This window comes from Ictidomys tridecemlineatus, chromosome 1, assembly GCF_052094955.1.
Source record: "Ictidomys tridecemlineatus isolate mIctTri1 chromosome 1, mIctTri1.hap1, whole genome shotgun sequence".
In the NCBI taxonomy this organism is placed as follows: Eukaryota; Metazoa; Chordata; class Mammalia; order Rodentia; family Sciuridae; genus Ictidomys; species Ictidomys tridecemlineatus.
Genome location: NC_135477.1, coordinates 250,198,850 through 250,219,169, shown reverse-complemented (window position 1 = coordinate 250,219,169; position 20,320 = coordinate 250,198,850). Strand labels below are relative to the sequence as shown.

General features: G+C 38.2%; 1 protein-coding gene across 3 annotated transcripts in view; it reads left to right on the top strand.

The window, feature by feature from the left end:
- Fbxl7 (F-box and leucine rich repeat protein 7) overlaps nucleotides 1–20,320 on the top strand; it is a 372,044-nt gene that overhangs the window by 99,853 nt on the left and 251,871 nt on the right. For 2 of the 3 annotated variants that reach the window (XM_005336749.5, XM_021734203.3), the window contains one exon: nucleotides 5,197–5,286. In XM_005336749.5, coding sequence (XP_005336806.1) covers nucleotides 5,197–5,286 — 90 coding nt within the window. Of the gene's footprint in view, nucleotides 1–4,557; nucleotides 4,668–5,196; nucleotides 5,287–20,320 lie in introns of those variants that run through there. The other variant, XM_040271802.2, reaches the window with a different exon arrangement.

Sequence of the window (20,320 nt, the reverse complement as noted above, 5' to 3'; positions counted from 1 at the left end):
TATTTGGACATAATTATCAAAGCATGGAATATTTTTCATATATTTGTTGATTGTATATCATTTTCTGAGAAGTATCTGTTCAGGTCATTGGCCCATTGATTGATTGGGTTATTTGTTTTATTGGTGCTTAGCTTTTTGAGTTCTTTATATACCCTAGAGATTAGTGTTCTATCAGATGTGTGAGGGGTAAAGATTTGCTCCCAAGATGTAGGCTCTCTATTCACCTTACAGGTTGTTTATTTTGCTGAGAGAAACTTTAGTTTGAGTCCATCCCATTTATTGATTCTTGATTTTAATTCTTATGCTATAGGAGTCTTATTAAGGAGGTTGGGGCCTAATCCCACATGATGGAGTTAGGGCTTACTTTTTCCTTCTATTAGGTGCAGAGTCTCTGGTTTAATTACTAGGTCCTTGAGTTTTGTGCATGGTGAGAGCTGGGGGTTTAAGTGTTGGAGAGGATGTGGGGAAAAAAGTACACTCATACACTGCTGGTATAACTGCAAATTGGTGCAGCCAATATGGAAAGCAGTATGGAGATTTCTTGGAAAACTGGGAATGGAACCACCATTTGACCCAGCTATCTTTTTCCTTGGTCTATACCCAGAGGACTTAAAAACAGCATACTACAGGGACACAGCCACATCAATGTTTATAGCAGCACAATTCACAATAGCTAAACTGTGGAACCAAACTAGATGCCCATCAGTGGATGAATGGATAAAAAAAATGTGCATATGTACACAATGGAAAAATACTCAGCAATAAAAGAGAATAAAATCATGGCATTTGTGGGTAAATGGATGGAGTTGGAGAAGATAATACTAAGTGAAGTTAGCCAATCCCCAAAAAACCAAATGCCAAATGTTTTCTCTCATATAAGGTGACTGACTCATAGTGGGGTAGGGAGAGGGGAGCATGGGAGGAATAGACAAACACTAGATAGGGCAGAAGGGTGGGAGGGGAAGAGAGGGGACAAAGGGTTAGCAATGATGGTGGAAGGAGATGGATATCATTATCCAAAGTACATGTATGAAGACACAAGTTGGTATGAACATACTTTTTATACAGAGATATGAAAAATTGTGCTCTATATGTGTAATAAGAATTGTAATGCATTCTGATGTCATGTATTAAAAACAAAATCAATTAAAGAAAAAAACATGGAATATATCTTAATCTTAGCTTGTATATTATACATAAGTGTCCCTTTTGTAGTCTATTTAGCACCTATTTTTTTTCTTTTTATCCTTTTATTGGTCCAGTTTACTACTTAAAATGGCTCCCAGGTATTCTGCAGAAGAACTGGCTTGTGTCTCCAAAAACAAGGAAATTATAATATTCCCCCACCTGTGTTAGACAAGCCCATTCAGATGGGAGATATAGTGCCCTGGCCCTCAACTCAACGTTAATGAATTGAGCTGGAACATTAAGCTGGAAGTCTTTTAAGACAAACAAGCGTAACACAAACTCTTGTATTGGTCAGTTGACAAATGTGACCAGAGGTTCACACATAATTGTAAAGTGAATTTTCCAACTCAAAGAAATGATAAATATTTCACCTCGCCCTGAATTTCCTACTAGAGCAGTGATTCAGAATTCACTAATTCACTTTTAGTTTGAGGTAGGTAATTCTGTAAAATCACAACGACAATCAACTAATCATCTGTATTTATCTCTCTGTAATCTTGCTCTCCTTAATTGCTTAAAGGCTTAAATGCTCAGGTGTTTTTAAAATGTCGTCCTTTTCTAAGGACATACATTCTCAATGGATGTAGTATTGCTGCCTAGGGACAAAAAGTGGAGGAAAAACACTTTAGTACCCTTTTTTATGCATAAAGCAAGTGCACACACTCTCTCTCTCTCTCTCTCACACACACACACAGATATACAGTATATCAGTGGTGTCACAAGTTCACATGGGTAATTAGAAAAAAAAAGTCTTAAAGTTTTGAGGGCAATAATGAAAAAGAGATTCAGAAGCTCTGTCGTGGTGCATAGTGAATATTTAATAAGATGAAGCATCTGGAGTATTAGAGTACAAAATACAGCATGTGCACTCAATGTTAACTACATGAATAACATTAATAATATTATTTCCTCAATTCTATCCCCTTCCTTCATACACCAGCTTTTCTTAAACTGGAATTTTTGGCCCCCTGAGGCATGACCCACACATGTTCTCAGGCATGACTGAGAATTTCCTCTGAAATTTGTTGTCTTGTATTGCATTTTTAAATTGATGATAATTGCAAAATGAATATTCCTAGCACAAAGAAATGATGAATGTTTAGGGTGATGGTTATACTGGTCATCCTGACCCAGTCGTTACACATCATACACATGAGTTCAAATATCAGACTAACGCACAAAGATGTTTAGTTATCATGTATCAATTAAGAATCATAAAAGGTAATAATTGTGTACCCATTTGCCTTTATAATGGAGCCCTGCCACAAGATTCTGTGGTCCAAGTTTCCCATCTTCTTGTGGACTGATGAGGAAGAAAGGAGTAGACTTGGAAATGTGATGGTACTGTCAGCCTAAATGAAGGGCCACTGAGGTGTCGTCTGTCATGGGAGAGAGCGCCTGCTGGGTAGCACAGGCATGCTCAAGTCAAGAAACCTGGGCTTTAGCATCCAGTATTGTGTTTGAGTTTTGAAAAGCAAGTTTTCCTCAGCAAAATAACATCATCTCTCATGTGAAACCAGTGCTATTAATTTGAGTGTTATGGGTTGTATTGTTTGTCCTTAATTCATCATTTTGTTTTGGTTTTCTGTTGAATCACAACTAGAGCATATGGAGTTTATTTCTAGCATTCCATTTGTGCATAACTAAGCAATAATATAATTGAAATAATTTAAGTACATGTATGGGTGGTGTGCACTACTGTTTTCTGCCCTATTAAAGGGAGTGTTTGCATTGCTTGGCCTTGAAGAATAATGCAATGGACTCATAGAAGTACAGAATATTGGAGCCATCAGGAATTATTTAGTGCAGCCACCTCCCCTACCAGATGTGGACACTGAGCCTCCAGGGGAGAAATGAAGGCTCAAGGTCAAAAAGCAAAGGAGAGGCAGACTGAGGTCAGAGACCAGGTGGATGTACTTCTAATTGGGTACCAGCCCCCCACCTCATGTCAGCCGCCTCCAAAGGTGAACCATGGAAAATAAATGGCAACTCTGCCAGGCTTACAGAGGAAGGCTGGGCACAAACTAAGGAAAGTAAATAATGGATTTGTTTCAGAGCCACAAATCTCAATGTGTCAAGAGAGGAAACGGCAGCCAGTTCTCTTCCCTGCTCAGGTGAAATTACACATGAGGTCAGATTGTTCCATAACTTTCAACAGAACAAAACAATTCTGAAGATTTTTAAGTCTAAGCCCAGATGTACTTCTCTACTCTGAATTTAGGCTCTGAGCTCACTCCACCTCGCTAGGGTTGTATACTATCTTACTCTGTTTGGGCTGCTGTAACAAAATGCCATAGACTGAGTGGCTTAAGTTTTGGATGCTGCAAAATCAAGATCAAGGAGGCAGTAGATTCCTTGTTTTCTGAGGTTCATTTACGGTTTTCTTCTTGTTTCTTCACGTGACAGGTGAGGCACCAATCCTACCTGTGAGGGCTCCACTCTCATGACCTAATTTCCTCCCTAAGGCTCCACCTCCTGATACCTTTTCAGTACATGGATTTCTAGGGACATAACCATTCTGTGCATTGGGTGCACGCACCACTGGGCAGAGAAGACCATTAGGAAATAGTGTTTCTCAGCTGCATATGGGAGTTCTGATCAATACTTGTGGTTTGAGGAGTTCAACTGAGATACAGTTACTAGGATGCAGCATTAGTTTCCTATTGCTGCATAACTTGGGGTACATTGTTATCCCAGCATTTCTTTGGGTCAGAATTCTGGGCATGGATCCACTGGGTGTTTCCTGCAGGGCTCACAGAGCTGGAACAAGGATTAGGTGAGGGCCGTTCTCTCATCTGACCTTTGGAATCCTCTTCCCAGCTTACATGGTTGTTGGCAGAATTCATTTCCTTGTGGTAGTGGAACTCATTGTATTTGAGCTTCAAGGCCAGCAGGAGGGATCTCTCTCTAGATCCCCTTAAAGCATCCATCTAGTTCATCTAATCTCATTAGATTAATTAAGTCAGCTCTTTAGGGGATTTAATTACATCTGCAAAATCTTTTCAACTTTGCTATATTGTATTGTATTGGTTAAAGGTCAGTTAGTTACAGGTTATACCCACACTCAAGGAGGAGAAGATGATACAAGAACATGGGTGTCCGGAGATCATCTTTGAGTCTGCACAGCACAGGCATTAGGTACTTTCCTTACTGGACAATGAAGGGTGGTTCCTATTTACAGACTTTCATGTGACATTTAGAGCACGTTTATCAATAGTAACATGTATGATTATGTTAAAGCTTAGAGGAGCAGAAACTCACCGCTGAGCTTAGGCAAGATTATTATCTCACCCTCAGCACTACAGGCATTTATGCTGAGCAATTCTTTCTCCAGGGTGCTGTCCTGTGCATTCTAAGTCATTCAGCAGCACATCTGGCTACTGCCCTTCAGATGAGGTAGCACCTCTACCCCATTAATGACAACCAAATATGATGCCAGACATGTCAAGTGTCTCCATGCCCAGAAAAATCATTCCCAGGTGAGAATCACTGTGTTAGGAAAATGAAGTGGTCTTGGTGGTTTTTAAAGAAGGAACTATTAAAACGGAATTTGTTTTTTAAGGTGATACAGCTCTATGGAGCCAGCAGGCTCTTGCTCCTCCCATAATGCCTGATTCTTAGATTTGCTTATTTCCTTTACTGAGAAATGCATAGTTTATAGTTGCAAATAAAAAAAAATAATTCAGGAGATGTGTTTCCCACATGTACTTTCTTACTCACGTGTATGCCAAAACAAGGTTACGTTATCATATTTGACTATGTTTTATAATCTTGTCTGAGTTTATAGTCAGGTCATATTATAGGAGAGCTTTGGTTCTGCTGTAACATGGGTCAGATATTTCTCCAAAGATTTTTTTAACACATCAGGCAAAAAGCTTAATAAAATCCATTCTTGGTTTCACAGCTCCTTTCTTAGAAATGAGGGACGTGGCTTGATGTGGGGCTGTTGGAAGGCACGATCCAGGTCTGAAATTACAAAACTCAAAATCTCAATCCTGTTTTCTCTAGGCAAAGGCAGCTCAAGCATCTCATCCGACGTGAGTTCAAGTACAGATCACACGCCGACCAAAGCCCAGAAGAATGTGGCTACCAGTGAAGGTAGGCATCTGGTCTTCATTATCCCGCGCCTTCCCTTTACAAGGCTGGCTATTTTTGGAAGACAAAGAAAATGTGGGAGATTTGTTCTCTTCTGCTGAGTGGGAGCATATGAGGTTATTAAAAAGGAGAGGCAAAGGCTCTCCCAAGTTTCTTTTTGGTTGCACTGTTGTTACTGCCAATCAAATTTGATGGGATAGGATTTCAGTGTCTCAGTTCTAAGGCAAATTCTGTAATTTTGTGAAACTCTAGCAGGTTGACTTAAGGGAAGATTTTATGATATTACATACCTGTTTTTCAGTATGGAAAACAATAGGCTTATAGAACCCTTGCACTACAGTTGGAAGCTCCTGCAAGAACTTGTAACATCGATGCATCTGTAATTTAGGATGCTATAATTGGAAGATCATGGTCACGTAATTTGTAGAACTTGAATCAATCACCAACCTTTGGGAGTAGCAAAGGAGGTTTTTTTGATTGTTTGAAGAATAAGTGAAATGTTGTGCCAGTCAGGACAAAGATTGGTCCTATTGGTATTCTTGAGAATGAATTTGACTTCTTTGCTTGTAGAAGTACATGTGGGAATGGCACTGTTCCCAGTAGTGAAAAGGGTTAGGGTTACACTTGATTGAGAAATCGTTTCTATGGCAGTTTTTAAAGGGAAGGTTTACCCAGTGATAGATTCAGTTTCTTGCATTTTAATGTTAAACCCAACTGAATGACTTCTTTTCTGAAGAAGAGCTCTTTCTGAGCATAATCGCCCAGTGGTCCCAGGTCAACAGCAGTGCTTGACACTGATAGACTGAAATATCAGCTGATGAACTGACATCCAGTAGCACCTGCTTTTCTGAAGTGCAGAGGATGTCACTGGGGCACATTTCCAGCTTCTCTTTCTGAGGTTCATTTCTGCTGCTTGACAGCTGGAGCGTGTGCTTGCAGGCTGGTGTTGGCCTAGGGAGTTCTGTGAATCCTCTTGATCTGTGTGAAAATCTATGAATTCATGATGATAATTCACCTCTGTTGGCGTGTGTCTGCTCTTTGCATATTTTTGGACATGGTGCGTTTCAGATACCACAGAACTACCTTCTTGGTTATTACTTATCCCCAGACCAATGCATAGGTTGTTTTTGCAAGTGGATTCTTTTCTCCTGTGTTTCAAACCTTAGCATTGTTGGATGGACATCACCAACCATTGTGAGACGGAGAAACCGGAGAACTCCTCAGTGCCGAGAAACCACAGGAAGCAATCCAATCTTAATCATCGGCCTCTGAGTTCAAATATGGGCATTAGGTTGTTCTTGAAATTGAGTCAGGGTCATGTGCAAATCTGCCTATTTGATTCTAGACTTTTACTTGTGTTAGTTCCATTCTTAGGACCCACAGTAGAAATCACTTCAGTCTCATTCACAGGGATCCTCTGTCATCAGAAACGTGTTCCATGAGATGATCATGTCTTCCTACCATTGTTATACAGAGTCTTGTTTCGATGATTTCTCTGAGTGACCATGAAAACAGAAAGTTGAACATTTAAATAATCTCTGTGTTTGTCTGATTTAAAGTTTTCATATCACTTTTTTTTGTCCTTTCCAAAAATAGAAAATATATAACTTTATGAGCTTTGTTACAGAATTGGGGACAGGCACTGTGGGACTTCTGCATTTAAAATGTCTGCTTTTTATGGTTTTTGTTTGTTTGTTTGTTTGTTTTTTAAAATGCCAGCTCTATAAAGACTTTAAGTTTTCAGTTTTGTCTTTCTCTTAGGAAGAGGTACAGGCTCAACTATTGTTTAATACATTTTGTGACATGTACTTATTTTTTGTCATTCTGAGGGTAGACTTGGGAGGAAAAAAACAGGAAACTATGATGTTCCTATGAAAACCAATTTTTTTCCAAGTGCACTAAATTAATACAGAACTTCTTTCTAGATTTTAAGGGGAAGAGACTCATCCATGTAAAAGATGCTGTACATTTCCTTATATCCTGAAAAATTAAAGAAGTATTGACTTTTGCTCTTTGTGTGTGTGAATCCATTTTTCTATAAAATTTCAATTAATGAACACTTATAATATTAAAAAATAAACTCAATTGTGAGCATTAGTTAATGAAAATGTGTTTGAAGGGTGTTTCGTGCATATCTTGTCTCATGTTAGGCTCTTTTCAGGACAAAGCCAGAGCAGTCAGTCTTTGATCCTCCTCTCAGGATAGGTGGTGCTGACAGCCCATTCACAGACCCCCACCGGGCAGATTCACCTGATGGTGTGTGTTACTTCATGCTGCAAAACAGCCAGCTAACCTCTGAATGCAAGACTGGCAAACACTATCTTCTCACACAGACTGCAGAAGAGCATTTTAGAAAGTGCACCTCTGATTGTCTTTCCACTGTTTTTGAGAACAATGTTTATAATCTTTCACATTAAGAAAATGCTGGGTGAGCATGTAACTGGTTTTCTGGAAGCTGTTGGATTATGGTGATTTTCTTCAGTTCCTTGATCCTCGCCTGTATTTTCACCTCTGAATTCATCTGTATTGTTTTAAAGGTCTGCGTGAAGTTGGTTTCTAAAAGTGATATGTATAGTGAATAACATTTCATCTTCCTGCAGCCTTTGAAAACCAGGGCCATGCCTACAATACCTGGGTTGGAAGCACCATTAGTAGTGCTGAGCTTTGCCCAGATGGGAAGGATAGATAGGGAAGATACTATATTGGTTCTCTGGTTGTTGTTGTTGTTGTTGTTATTGGTGGTGGTGGTAGTGGTGGTGTGTGTGTGTGTGTGTGTGTGTATGGGTGGGTGTGCACACTAGAATCTGCACTCTACTGTGTAGGTAAAGGTACAGGTAATTTCCCTTACCAGGAAACATGTAGGCACCACTGTATTCAATGTGTACTGAAAAGTGAAGTGAGGATATGGGGTAGAGGGATGGGAAGGGCACACACATAACATGTGCTTAACCTGGCTTGGGGGTGTGAATGGAGATTAACTGCAGGTGGACATCAGCCATATTTCTGTGGTGAGGACAATGCTCTAAAATTGGATAGTGGTAATAGTTATACCACTAGGAACATTTACTACAAGCATTGAATTGTACATATAAAAAGGGCTGTTGGAGGACCTGTCACTCACTCTGCCTGATCTTCAGACTTGTATCTAAATCATCACAAACTTGTCTTAAAAAATGCCCTCTCAGCTCTGGGAGATGATGACAAGTGGCTGGAAGACCAATCAGGACTGAGGCTTGGCCAGTGCTGTCAGCCCCAAATCTGCTCCTGAGTCACCCTGTCCACGGGGCCAAAACTAGCCTGAGAGCAGTCACAAGTGAGTTCCTGCACTGGCATTCCCAGCCAGCACGGAGCTGACTCATCAGAGTATGTTCTCCCATAAAGTTTTGGAAGTCACGAGACATTAGAGACACTCAGGGTTCCCACACATATTTTTCTTGGCCTTTTCTAGATACTCTATTCTGTGCTCAGATTTTGTGTTCTATCCCCATCCGAATGGTAGAAGCCCCCTGTTAGTGATTCTAGCAAGTCAGTTTCTTGATAACGACTTAGGTTCCTCCTGTCTATCCAGTGTTCCAGCAAATTCACCCTGGGTCATAGGCTGTTCTTCTACAGGCAGTGGGCATAGATGGTAATAAGACTGGATTTTAATCCACGAGAAAAGACCTACTGAAAAGTTTCCGTTCCAAAGTCTCATGCAAAACTTTTGTGCATCTTACTTTTGTGACTCTAAAAACCACACTCCTTTTAAGGAATTGGCAGCCAGCAAGAGCTTACTCCCTGATAAGTGGTATATGCTTTCTTTACAATCCATTATATTCCTTGTGACAGTTTAAGTTTCTGATTTCCTGACACTGTAGGGGGTTTGGGTTCAAGTGTAGAAAGCTGGAAATTTTCCATTTTTCCCAACGTAATCTGCGTTCCAGCGTTGTAAGGCAGTTTAATTCTTTCCAGTTGTGTTGCTATTCTTTCTCTGACTTTTTTTTTTCTTCAGTCTTTCTCTTTGGGAAATAATGGCCTTTGACCTTCAGCAGTGAAAGTCACAACCAGCCCCTGGTTGGGGTGGAGCTCACAGCAGCCTGCCTTGAGCAGAATCAGTTGGATTGGATTTAGATCCTGCTGAAGCTGAGAGATAGCCAGCTGAGCTTCAGCTTCTTTCATAGAACAGAGGGGTCTGAGGATATGACTTTAAGGGTGGCATCTCAAAAGCTCAGTCTTCTCTGGATCTGGAGGAAAGTGAAGCAGTTAATCCAAAGGTCAAATCCAAAGGTCAAACTGGCTGAGAAGAGTGTTTCCTTCAGCTGCTCTGCGAGCATACTCATGTTCAGATCCTGGAATCATTGGCCCCACAAGATATGTGTGCAACTGCTGCTTTCTAAATGTCATTATCAAGCCAGACAGCTATGGAGTCTCGAGACTTTCAGAACTGCAAATGGTCTTGCCAATGTTCTGATCTCATACGCCTATTTTACAAAGAAATGCCTGTGTCACAGAGAAATGGAGAGATTTGCTCAAGATTGCACACCTAAAATATCATTGAGCAGGAGTTTGATGTGGTGGTGTTGAGGGTTGATTCAATTAGGACAAGCTTTTGTTTCCTGTACATGAAGGTGTTGAATTCTCTTAATTTGTCCTCTTAATTTCTAGCTGTCTCCTTTGAGCTGGCTGCAGGGTTGAGGCTGACCAGGTGGAAACGTTTGAGAAAGGTTGAACCCGTATAGATCAGTACTGCTGGTAGAAAGAAAGGGTCTGCTTCAGAAGATAAGAGGGTCTCAATCTGCTTAAGTGCATTAGCTAGCTACCTGGAGAAGGAAACACCACCTCCATGCCCACTACCCATTTACAAACAGGCCTTCAATGATTCGCTTAATTTCATCTATAGTTGCCTGTTTAATTCCTATAAAGGTCATTTTAAGCTTTCATCAGAAGAGAATTGATTTATAAAGAATGTGTAGTGACAGTTCTTTCCCTGGAACTTAAAATCACCAGTTTATTTATATAGTTGTGGGTTTTTCATGTTTTCAGCTCCCAAATTAACCCAATTCTGAAAAGTTATTTTAAAAAAGCTCAGTCATTTGGCTTTGTTTTTAATTCACTTTGTCTTCCTTATATCATCTACTTCTTTTAGGGCGTACCCTTCAAACAAAATTCACATGTGTCACTCAAGAAAGGAAAGAGGATGCTTCTAATAAAGGTGGATTCCAGTTTCCTAAAAGACTTTTTTCTTTTTTTTAACCACCCAAAGAATTCAGTGAACATTTTTAACATGCTTATTTCAGGCTTTTTCCTTTGCTTTCACAAACATGACTGCATTCAACTTTGTTTTAAATCATCATATGTCTCTTGAGAAATAGGAAGAGATATGTCTATTAAGGAAGGGAATTCAAGACAGGATCAGAATGGCCCTAAGTCACAAAATTAATAAGTGACAAAGTTGGGCTATGAGCCCTGATTTTTAAGATTCATTCTTAATGCTTGTTAGTTATTGTCATGCAAGTCTACTGAGACTTTCATACTAATCATTTTTGTAAGCTTCTATCAAAGTATGTTTTGAAAGTACTTACAAGGAAGGGGTATCTTTTCCAATGGCACCTCATAATTGTGTCTACATTGCCAATATTATCTATGGAAATGCATGACCCATGTATCACCTAGGAATTGACCTTGAATCCTTAGTCATAGAAGACAAAAGTTAATATTGCAAGTAAATTTTATACTGAACTATTGAAAGGTTAGTTTCTGGGTTACCAATACTATGCCTTTAACAGACTGTACCAGACCGACGAAGTGTTTGAAATTGATGTTGAAGTTAACCATGAGACTGGATCTGAAGTATATGTAAGTAAGAGTATTAAATAGTTATTTTACTATATGTTGTTTAAAACTGAGCCAGGGAATTATTCTTTGATTGTACATGTTTACAATTAGAAGATACTGATCTGAGAGCATATGCAGTCTATTGCAATTGGATGAAACTCAACCTGTAACGCAAGAGAAAGTAAACAAAATGTGTAACATAGGAGGAGGAAGAAACAGTAGAGAAACAGAGAAAAAAATGACACTGAAGATATGTCTTTAGAAGTCGTTCTAAAGTGACATCTATCCAATTTGGAAAGTCATTGGAAGGTGGGGCTGCTCTAGTATCTGGACAAGATTCTGAAATCAGAAGTGTGATGTTGTAAGCTTTTGTTCTGCAGATGAGGAAGGGGAAGAGATTATGATACAGATTTTTTTTGTCATTAAAAATTTTAAACTTAACTCTCTGGAAATGTCAGGATCATTGAGGAAAGTTTTGATAGACTTTAACCATTGAAACTTAACATGTTTTGATAATTCAATTAACAATTCACTGCTTCATGGCCAAGGTTCTTGTATTGTTGCAGCTGCTGCCTAAATGTGAGTAGGTAACTTTTGAAAAACTATACCAGTCATATCTGTTGACTTGAACACGTTATATATTATATTATAGAATAATATATATATAATATTATATATATATAGTCTATTATATATATAATAGATTCAGATTTGTGTCTAAAAATTACTTTAAGCAATGAAAAGAGCTTGGAACCCACAAAATTGGTATCTAAGTCTAGAGAAGTACAACAAAATTGCAAATACCACCTCAGACTCAAGAGCTGGAATTGATTTTATGAGGGAATTCTCCTCCTAAATGGATCATCCAGAATGGCTAAAGATCTTTAAGTAATGTTTAAGACATTCAGAATATCTCAGTACCGTCATGCAGACTTAGGATGGAAACAATTTCAATCTTTAATATTCTAATTCTGGGTCCAAAATAATTCTTTATTTCTTCCACATTGTTTGCCTTTTCAACAAGTAATCAGTATGTTGAATCCATAAACATTCCGGTTCATCTCAGTATTACTAAGTATGTGTGTAATGAGGGCTTGGGTCTTTGCTAAGTTTTTTTTTTTTTTAACCCATAATTTCAGTAGCTTAATTATATGGGAATTTATTCAAGGATGTCATATAAGTTCAAATATGTTTACTTAGGCACGTGCAGAGGGTACAGAATATAGGCCTCTCAGCCAGCCGGGGGCCACAACCTGGTAGCGCAGAGGATAATTCTTCTTCCTGAAGAATTTTCAGAAATAATTTGGGGCTTGGTTCAATGATTTTGGTAGCACATTCACCCTGACGCTCCCCAGGGTGCCCGTTGTCCTTCCTGTCTTAAACATCCTTTGTGACATTTCAGTTAGCTTGTTGGTTCCTGGAACATCTTGATTTTATGTCAAGATCTACCACTTCTGGAACTTCAGTGATTTGTAGGATAAATAAACACTTATGGAACAGTTAAGGGGTCATCCAGGGCAAGACAGGGTTGTGTCCCAGAAGAGCTGGGGTTGGAAAAGGGAGATGAGCCTGGGCTGAAGGAGTAGAGCAGGTTGGGTGAGTGCCAGGTGGGAGGGTGAGAGGAAGGCAGAGCATCCTGTGTCAGTGTGGACAGCTTAGAAAAACCCCACTGGGTCCATGGTGGAAAGTGGAGGCTTCTAAACAGATCCCTGTCTGACCACATGGCAGAGGCTCACAAAGTGCCTCAGAAACACGGTCTTTAGTTCCGGAACGAGTGGCCGCTCATTCTTTGTACTAGGACTTCCTTCCACGGACCTCATGTCATTAATTGGTGATATCAGTGACAAACAGGCTAGAAGGGCATTTCATTCTGCACTCACCACCTGTCTTTATGTGGAAGGTTTTACAGGAAAACACTGACTTCTACAGTAAAGAGGAAATCTGGAGGAGGTTGGGCAACAGCATTTAAGACAAATCATTTGATATTGAAAATATTTACCCTTTTTAGTTGTGGACACAGTCTGACCCTAAAAATTAGGTTAACGTGTCTGTTTACATCCTCTGCCTAGGAAGTAATGTCCTGAGGATGAACTAACTTCCTCAGGAAGACTCTGACATTCCAAGGCTGTTAAAATGATGAATAAATATGGAAAAAAGAGCACTATAGCTGTAAAGGATGTTTCTTTACATCTTATAGACTTTAAAAAAATCAGAAAGTGCATATCATAGAAGGAATAACACACAGTAGTTGAGAAATCATTTGTAAGAGATTTGGAGATGATGGAAGAATTTTTATAATGAATACATCTGTAGGAAGTAGTTAGCAACATGGCAAATCATTATAAATGTAACTGAGAAAATTTGGACTTTATAACTGCTACTGTTTCCAAGGGGGTGTCACCTGGTGCATTGAGGGACATTGTTCTCTTATACAGTTGCATGAGTTTGGGTATGTGAGTTTTCAGATGCAGATGGTAGAAAACCACAGTTCCTTATATAATAGAGTGATTTTGAGCTGCAAAGGAAGGCAGTGTCTCAGAAGGTACAGAGGGCAGGAAAGGAGAAGGCTAGAGGAAGCAGAGGTGGTGAAGCCAGGGATTTGTTCACAACATGAAGAAACCTGTAGGTGCCACCTTCTGGATCCCTGGAAGTCTTTTGTCGACTACTTAAACACAGTCCTTGGTGGTGGTGGTGGTGGTGAATTTCCTTCGGAAATCTGTGAGGGGCTAAATTTTGAGATTGCCCACTTGCCTTCTTTGTGGTCATGGACTTACACAGATAGAAAAAACATTTTTTTTTTTTTTTTTTTTAGAATCTACCAATTAACACTTCCTTGAGATTACAATTTGCACAAATTAAACATTTGATTATGCTTATCTCACATATATAGCAGCATATTCTCTAACTTATGCTAATTTATTCAATTTGTTTTCTCTTTTCTCTTTGAGTATAATTTTGAACTCAAATTATTCCAATTAACAATTACTATTCTCTTTTTAATGCTTAACTTTGTAGAATTTCTCCTGTAGGAAACTGTTAGCCCACTCTTTTGTTCTTCCCACACTGCTTTTCCTCTTGTAAAACCACTCTTGCTTTCTGGCCTCAAAAGAATGCTCCAGATCATCCCCATCCTAATTTGTTTGTTTCTTTTTTTTTCTTTCTTTCTTCCTATCTAAGACACCAGTCATGCCCTCAAAGATTCTGGGCTCTTTTAATGGAGAAGTGGATTTGACACATAAATATAGAAATTGAGGTTTCTTGCTCCCATGGGCTCACTTTTAACAAAGTTAGAGCTATAGAATGTGTGTGTGTGTGTGTGTGTGTGTGTCTCCCCATATATGTTGGTTTTATTGATTGATAATAGTGAGCATTAATCTTTCTTATGTGGTACCTCTGGTTTTCTATTATGAAGCGTCTTTGGACACATGGCTTTTGCTGCTTAGCCATCAAATATATAAATCCTTTTTGCCCCATCAGAACAATCTCCAGGGATGCCTAGACATGCATGATCCAGAGCAGTGATGGTAATGGCCCACTGCCCCAGCCAGAAGTTCCCTGCATACGGGTTTCATGTGTGATTTTAATGGATTCCTTCATGGTATCATTTCTGTACTGGGGGAACAATACTGAGGAAGGAGTTCCATTTCACCCAGCTTTGTAGAACCAGCACCCACTAGAGTATTTGTCAAATGTTTATTGAATGAATGAATGAATGAATGCGTTTTCAGAATTTCAAGAAGAACTAGTCCTGTTGATTAAGTTTTTCAGCTATAATATGAAGACTATGACCTCAAAAGCTGTGCAAAACCAAGCTAATAGATGGCAAGGTATAGTTACTTTTCATCTTAGGGAAATTTCAGATTCCCATGGGACTATTTGTCCGTTGCTTTCAGTTGCTCTTTGGGTGAAGGGAATAGACACCTTCTTCAAGCAGAATAGACATGTTGCAAAGAGGAATGGGAGTGAAATTCATCAAAGTATGCTTTTATATATGCACTGAAAATTGAAACCCACAATTTTGTATAGTTAATATGCACCAACTAAAAATTATCAGAAAGGACAGAACAAAAGATAGTTTTAGTTTCAATGTTTTCACTTAGTTTGCCATTTTTAAACTAATTGACAGGTTGTTAAATTATCTGTGATTACTATCTCTATGAATAGCCAATTTGTCTCTGAAATTTTTCCATACCATAATAACAACTGAGAAACCTAAAACTCTAAAGCTGTTCAGCTCTCCTGTCTGAGTTTTAAGGACAGAGAAAAACTGTTATTTCTTCCCCATCAACTTAACTTTATTAAATCCTTCTACAACATCTTTTTACCTCAGTACATTTAATTTATCAACTTTATACACACACACATTTATTTATTTATTTATTTATTTATTTATTTATTTGTTTGTTTGTTTGTTTGTTTGTTTGTTTATTTTGGTACCAGGATTGAATTTAGGGTACTCAACCAATGAGCCACATCCCCAGACCTATTTTATATTTTATTTAGAGACAGGGCCTCACTGAATTGCTTAGCATTTCACAGTTGCTGAGGCTGGCTTTGAACTAGCTGTTCTCCTGTCTCGGCCCCACAAGTCACTGGGATTACAGGTGTGCACCACCACCACGCCCCGCCACCTACTTGTATTTTGAAGTGCCAAGTTAGAGGGGGTGGTTCTCCAATTCATGAAATGGGAAGAGGACCTTCCATTTTGTTAACATAAAACATGGATGATTTGGCTTGTTAATAAACAAGCTTGGGTTTTTAAAAATTTACTAGTTATAAAGAAAATATTAGAAAAAAATATTTATAAAGGAGAAAACAGTACAGTTCTTTTGTTGTCTTCTTGTTTTTCTTTTTTAAAAGAATTATAAAACCATATTTGCCCTCATATTGTGTTTTGTAAGCTATATTTTATTTCCTAGAACCTGGGACACTCTCATAAGTTCTGTTTTGCTTCAATGAAACTGGACAGGATAGGGGTTAAGAAATAAATTTATCCAGCTTTAAAGATTTATGAAGACCTAAATTCTGGTTAATGGAATTATCTGGAAAACAAAAAAAGAAGGTTGAATCCCTCATTTAATATGAATGTAGAAAAAAAAATCGGTCAAACAAAAAAGTTTATTTATTTTTTACTCCCATTTATGACTTACACAAGTAACAGCCTTAATTTACATGTTATAAGCAAGAAATAAAAAATGTTATACTTTGTTTTGGTTATGGGGACTAAGTTTGAAACTCATATGCAGGCTTCTGCGTGTACATGTTATCTCATTGACTTTCATCAGATAAATCACAGCCACTTCATGTCAGTTTTATACCTCTTCTGTGTTCTAGGGGAGGCAGGGCTTTCACAGAGTTGTCTTCCTTTCATGAATTTAACACAATTTGTATATGTGAGGCAGTGGAATCTTGAGGGAATAGAGGAAGATCTATCACCCAATACATTTTTTTTCATTAGGCAAAGTTAAATGTAGCCTCTTCTTTCTCCTCCTCCTCCCCTTCCTCTTCCTCCTCCTCTTTTGCCAAGCTTCAGAGCTTTGAGTATGTCAATGTATGTTGTTACTCCTCAAATGGGGATATAGTATGTTTTATTTCTCAAACTTTATTATTTCTAAAAACCAGGAAATGCTAATACATGTGAATTGAAAGCCTTAAATAATGTGTACAAACTTTGATCTAGGAATATCACCATAAGGGATTACCTGTAAAAACATGAATTTTATTTGTAGATATATGTTGCCTAATTTTTATAATGTAAACATTTGCAGAGTCCTATTAAAAATAGTCCTATTACCTGTTGAAAATATGTTAGAAAACCATGTTTAATGATGTGGGGAAATGTGTATGAAAAGTGCAGATTATGAGACAGTATTTCCTAGGGGACCCTACTCACACAGGATTATACTTGAAGAGGAAAATGACTAAGAACATGGTTCAAGATATTTAAAGATATTATCAGTGGTTATCACTGAGTGATAGAATTATACTGTGTGTGTGTGTGTGTGTGTGTGTGTGTGTATTTTCAGGTTGGCTCATTTCCAAGGGCTGAAAGTGTCTCTGTGGCCAGTTTATTTTAGAATTTTTTTTGAAAGTGTTATGACCAAAAATTCAGTTAGTTGATTTTTTTCCACCATTGAGGAAGATTTTCAAATGAGCATCAATATTCTTGTTTCCTGTCCTTGATACACAGACATTTAGCACCCATCTATACAGCAATCACTTTTTCTTAAAGAAATCAGTTTCAAAACACTTATATTCTTAAGACCTCTTTTCCATGAGACAAATTCATCCAACACAGTTTTTTCTTTATTTTTTTTAATGTTAACAAACTAACGTTCTAATACAGTGCGTATGTTCTGACTCATCAGTATTCATCTCAACTGTCCTGTTTTCGCTCATTGAACATTTCCAAGGTGCTAGGAATTGTGCTCGAAAGCTGGAGATTCACTGATAAGGAAAAAAAAAAGACAGAATGGACCTTCTGGAACTTTTAATCATGTAGTATATGAATATTACATAACCTTAAAATAAGTTGCATGCCTAGAACACATTTTCTAATACATACTAAGTAAAAATCCAAGCTGAGCTCTGAATGGTGAACAGACATTAGCAAGATAAACATTTTTGTGAACAGGCCTCTATGCAGAGGTGGAACAGGGGCAAGTTGTGTTCTACAAGTTTATTATTGCATCACAAATCATCCTGAAGCTTAATATATTACTTTCCTGATACTACTGTAACAAATTACCATTAAACTAAGTGACTCCATACACCCCAAATCTATTACTTTGTATTCTGGAAGTCAGAGAAATCTCTCCCAAGTCTTAGAGGACCAAAATCCGGACGTCCGAAAAGTTGTACTTCTGGAGACTGGAGAGGATTCCACCCCTTCCCTTTCTCAGCTTTGTTCAGGCTCCCTTCTTTCATTGGCAAAGCCAGCAGTGTCACATCCTCAAATCTGTCTCTGACCCTGGTCTTTGTTTCTCCCCTTTACAATGACTCCTGTGCTTTGAGTCCACACAGATTATCCATATGATCTCACCTTCTTTGAATGTTGAGTCACATCTACCTAAAGTAACATTCATAGAACCTTGACATGGACTGTTTTTTTTGTGGGGGATGCATTATTCCACCTACTAAATTACTTAAAATAGCAACCATTATACCTCACCTCTTTTTTTTTTTTTTTTTTAAAACCACTAACTTAGCAGGGTTTGACCATGATTCATCTGTTATCTATGTCATGGATTGAGGTTGTGGGTGGTTTGCAGTTGGTGGACAGGTTGGTCTCAGGGCCAATGATACATATTTGTACCCTACCTGGGTTGACTGGATAATTGGGCTTAACTGATACTGCCAACCTCAAAGCCTGCAGCAGACCATGACTCCCAGGATGGTCATAGGGTAAACAGGCTCCAGGGATCCAGACAGAGTACTCCAAGAGATAGAAAGAGGGAGCTGCTGGTTTCATAAGGCCTGGATTCATCAATTGGCACAGAATCACTTCTGTCATGCCCAATTAGTCACAGAGCTACTCAAATTTGAGGGAAGGGAGCATTAACTGTACTGCTCCATGGGCTGAATGTTTACGAATTTGCAGTTATCTTTAAATATATCGGGTGAAGGAGTGGAGCAAGAGTCCATGAAGAGGGAACAACATGTTATGGAGTTCAGGGATTTTCTGGGAAATGCTCCTGTGTATTTGCAACATAGTAACAGATGAGAGACAGGATGAGGATGGAGAAGTAGACAGAGGGTAGTTCAGGTTGAACCTTCTGGGCTACATGAGGGATATGGGTTTTATTCTAAGAGCCTGAAGGAGATACAGAGTATCTTGAGTAGGGGGAGACCAGGAGCTGTTTTGGGGCCAGGAAAGTGACTGTGGTACTCCTCCTGACCTACTTTCAGTCACAATTTTTTTCTAGTAGCTTGTAATGGAGGAATGATACTCCACATATGGTCCCTAACAGTTTGTGGACTATTTGTAACAAGATTAAGTGCAGAAATGGAGAGTGATTTGCATCCTCAACTTCATGTTGAATGAATAATAGGTTTTAAATTTTGTGTCTGCTGTTTTATTTTATTATTCTGTTTATTGCATTTTACATATGAATGGAAATTTTTTTTGAAAATACTGGTATTTACCTACTTACAGATTGAGAACCTCCCTTTCTAGAATGGTCTTTTACCTTGTAATGTATTCCTCTTTTGTTGATTCTCCTGGGTGCCCTGGGCTCTCTTGATGGAAAAAGAACACTTGCAACTATTTGTGCTGAGGATTTTAGACTGAACTGCATGTCTGACTCCTTCTTAATTGCATAGTTAATATGTGACTGCTGAGAACCTGGATATAACATTTTTTTTAAATAATCTACTAACAACCTTAATATGACTGTTCTTTCATAAAATCTTGTTTGTATTTGTCATATCTTTAGTATTTGCATTTGAGAATTAATTGTTCTTTGATTGCATTGACAGTACAAGTCTCATACAAAGACCAATCTGTGGTTGACTAATATGAGAAAAAAATAGATTAAAGCAGGGAATAATTTGAAAATTAATATTATATACTGTGAATGTGTTCTTTTAACTCAAACATGCCATTGTACATTCAGACTCCTGTCCTTTGAAGACATGCTAAATCCTTTTCTTTGAATGTGTGACTGCTATTTGGAGTTCAGTGCTGTTTTCTCTTGCATAAATCATGTAGTAGCACATCCTTTGCAATTTTTAGTTTTGATGTCTTTAAACTTGGTAGGGTAAAATATACTTTTATTTTTTTGAAAGTAACATATCTAATAGAAAGCATTGGGAATACAACATAAAATGTGTTAAATATAATCAGTAAACTGTTTTTGAAATTAGGAATATTGCATTTTCATTATGCTAATAGAAGGAGGAGGCAGAATGGTTCTTTTTTGCAAGTATTTAATCCATGAATGACAGTCTTGTATCTTGGAAAAAAGATGTGTAATGGGCAACTTAGCTCCTCAAAGTGTTTTAATTTTTATTCTGCTGATAAAGAGCATCTGATAAAATTCAGACATTCTCTGTGAATAGTTTTATCTTGGAGAAGTTAGAAAAAGTAATGATGGGGAAAGTAATAAAAAAAAATGTGAGAAATGAAATTGTGATCCTATAATTGAGACGACAGGAAAATACGCAGAGCTTGTAGCTGTTGTGAATGACTCTTATGAGCTCAGATTTAAAGCCCATGTGAAGG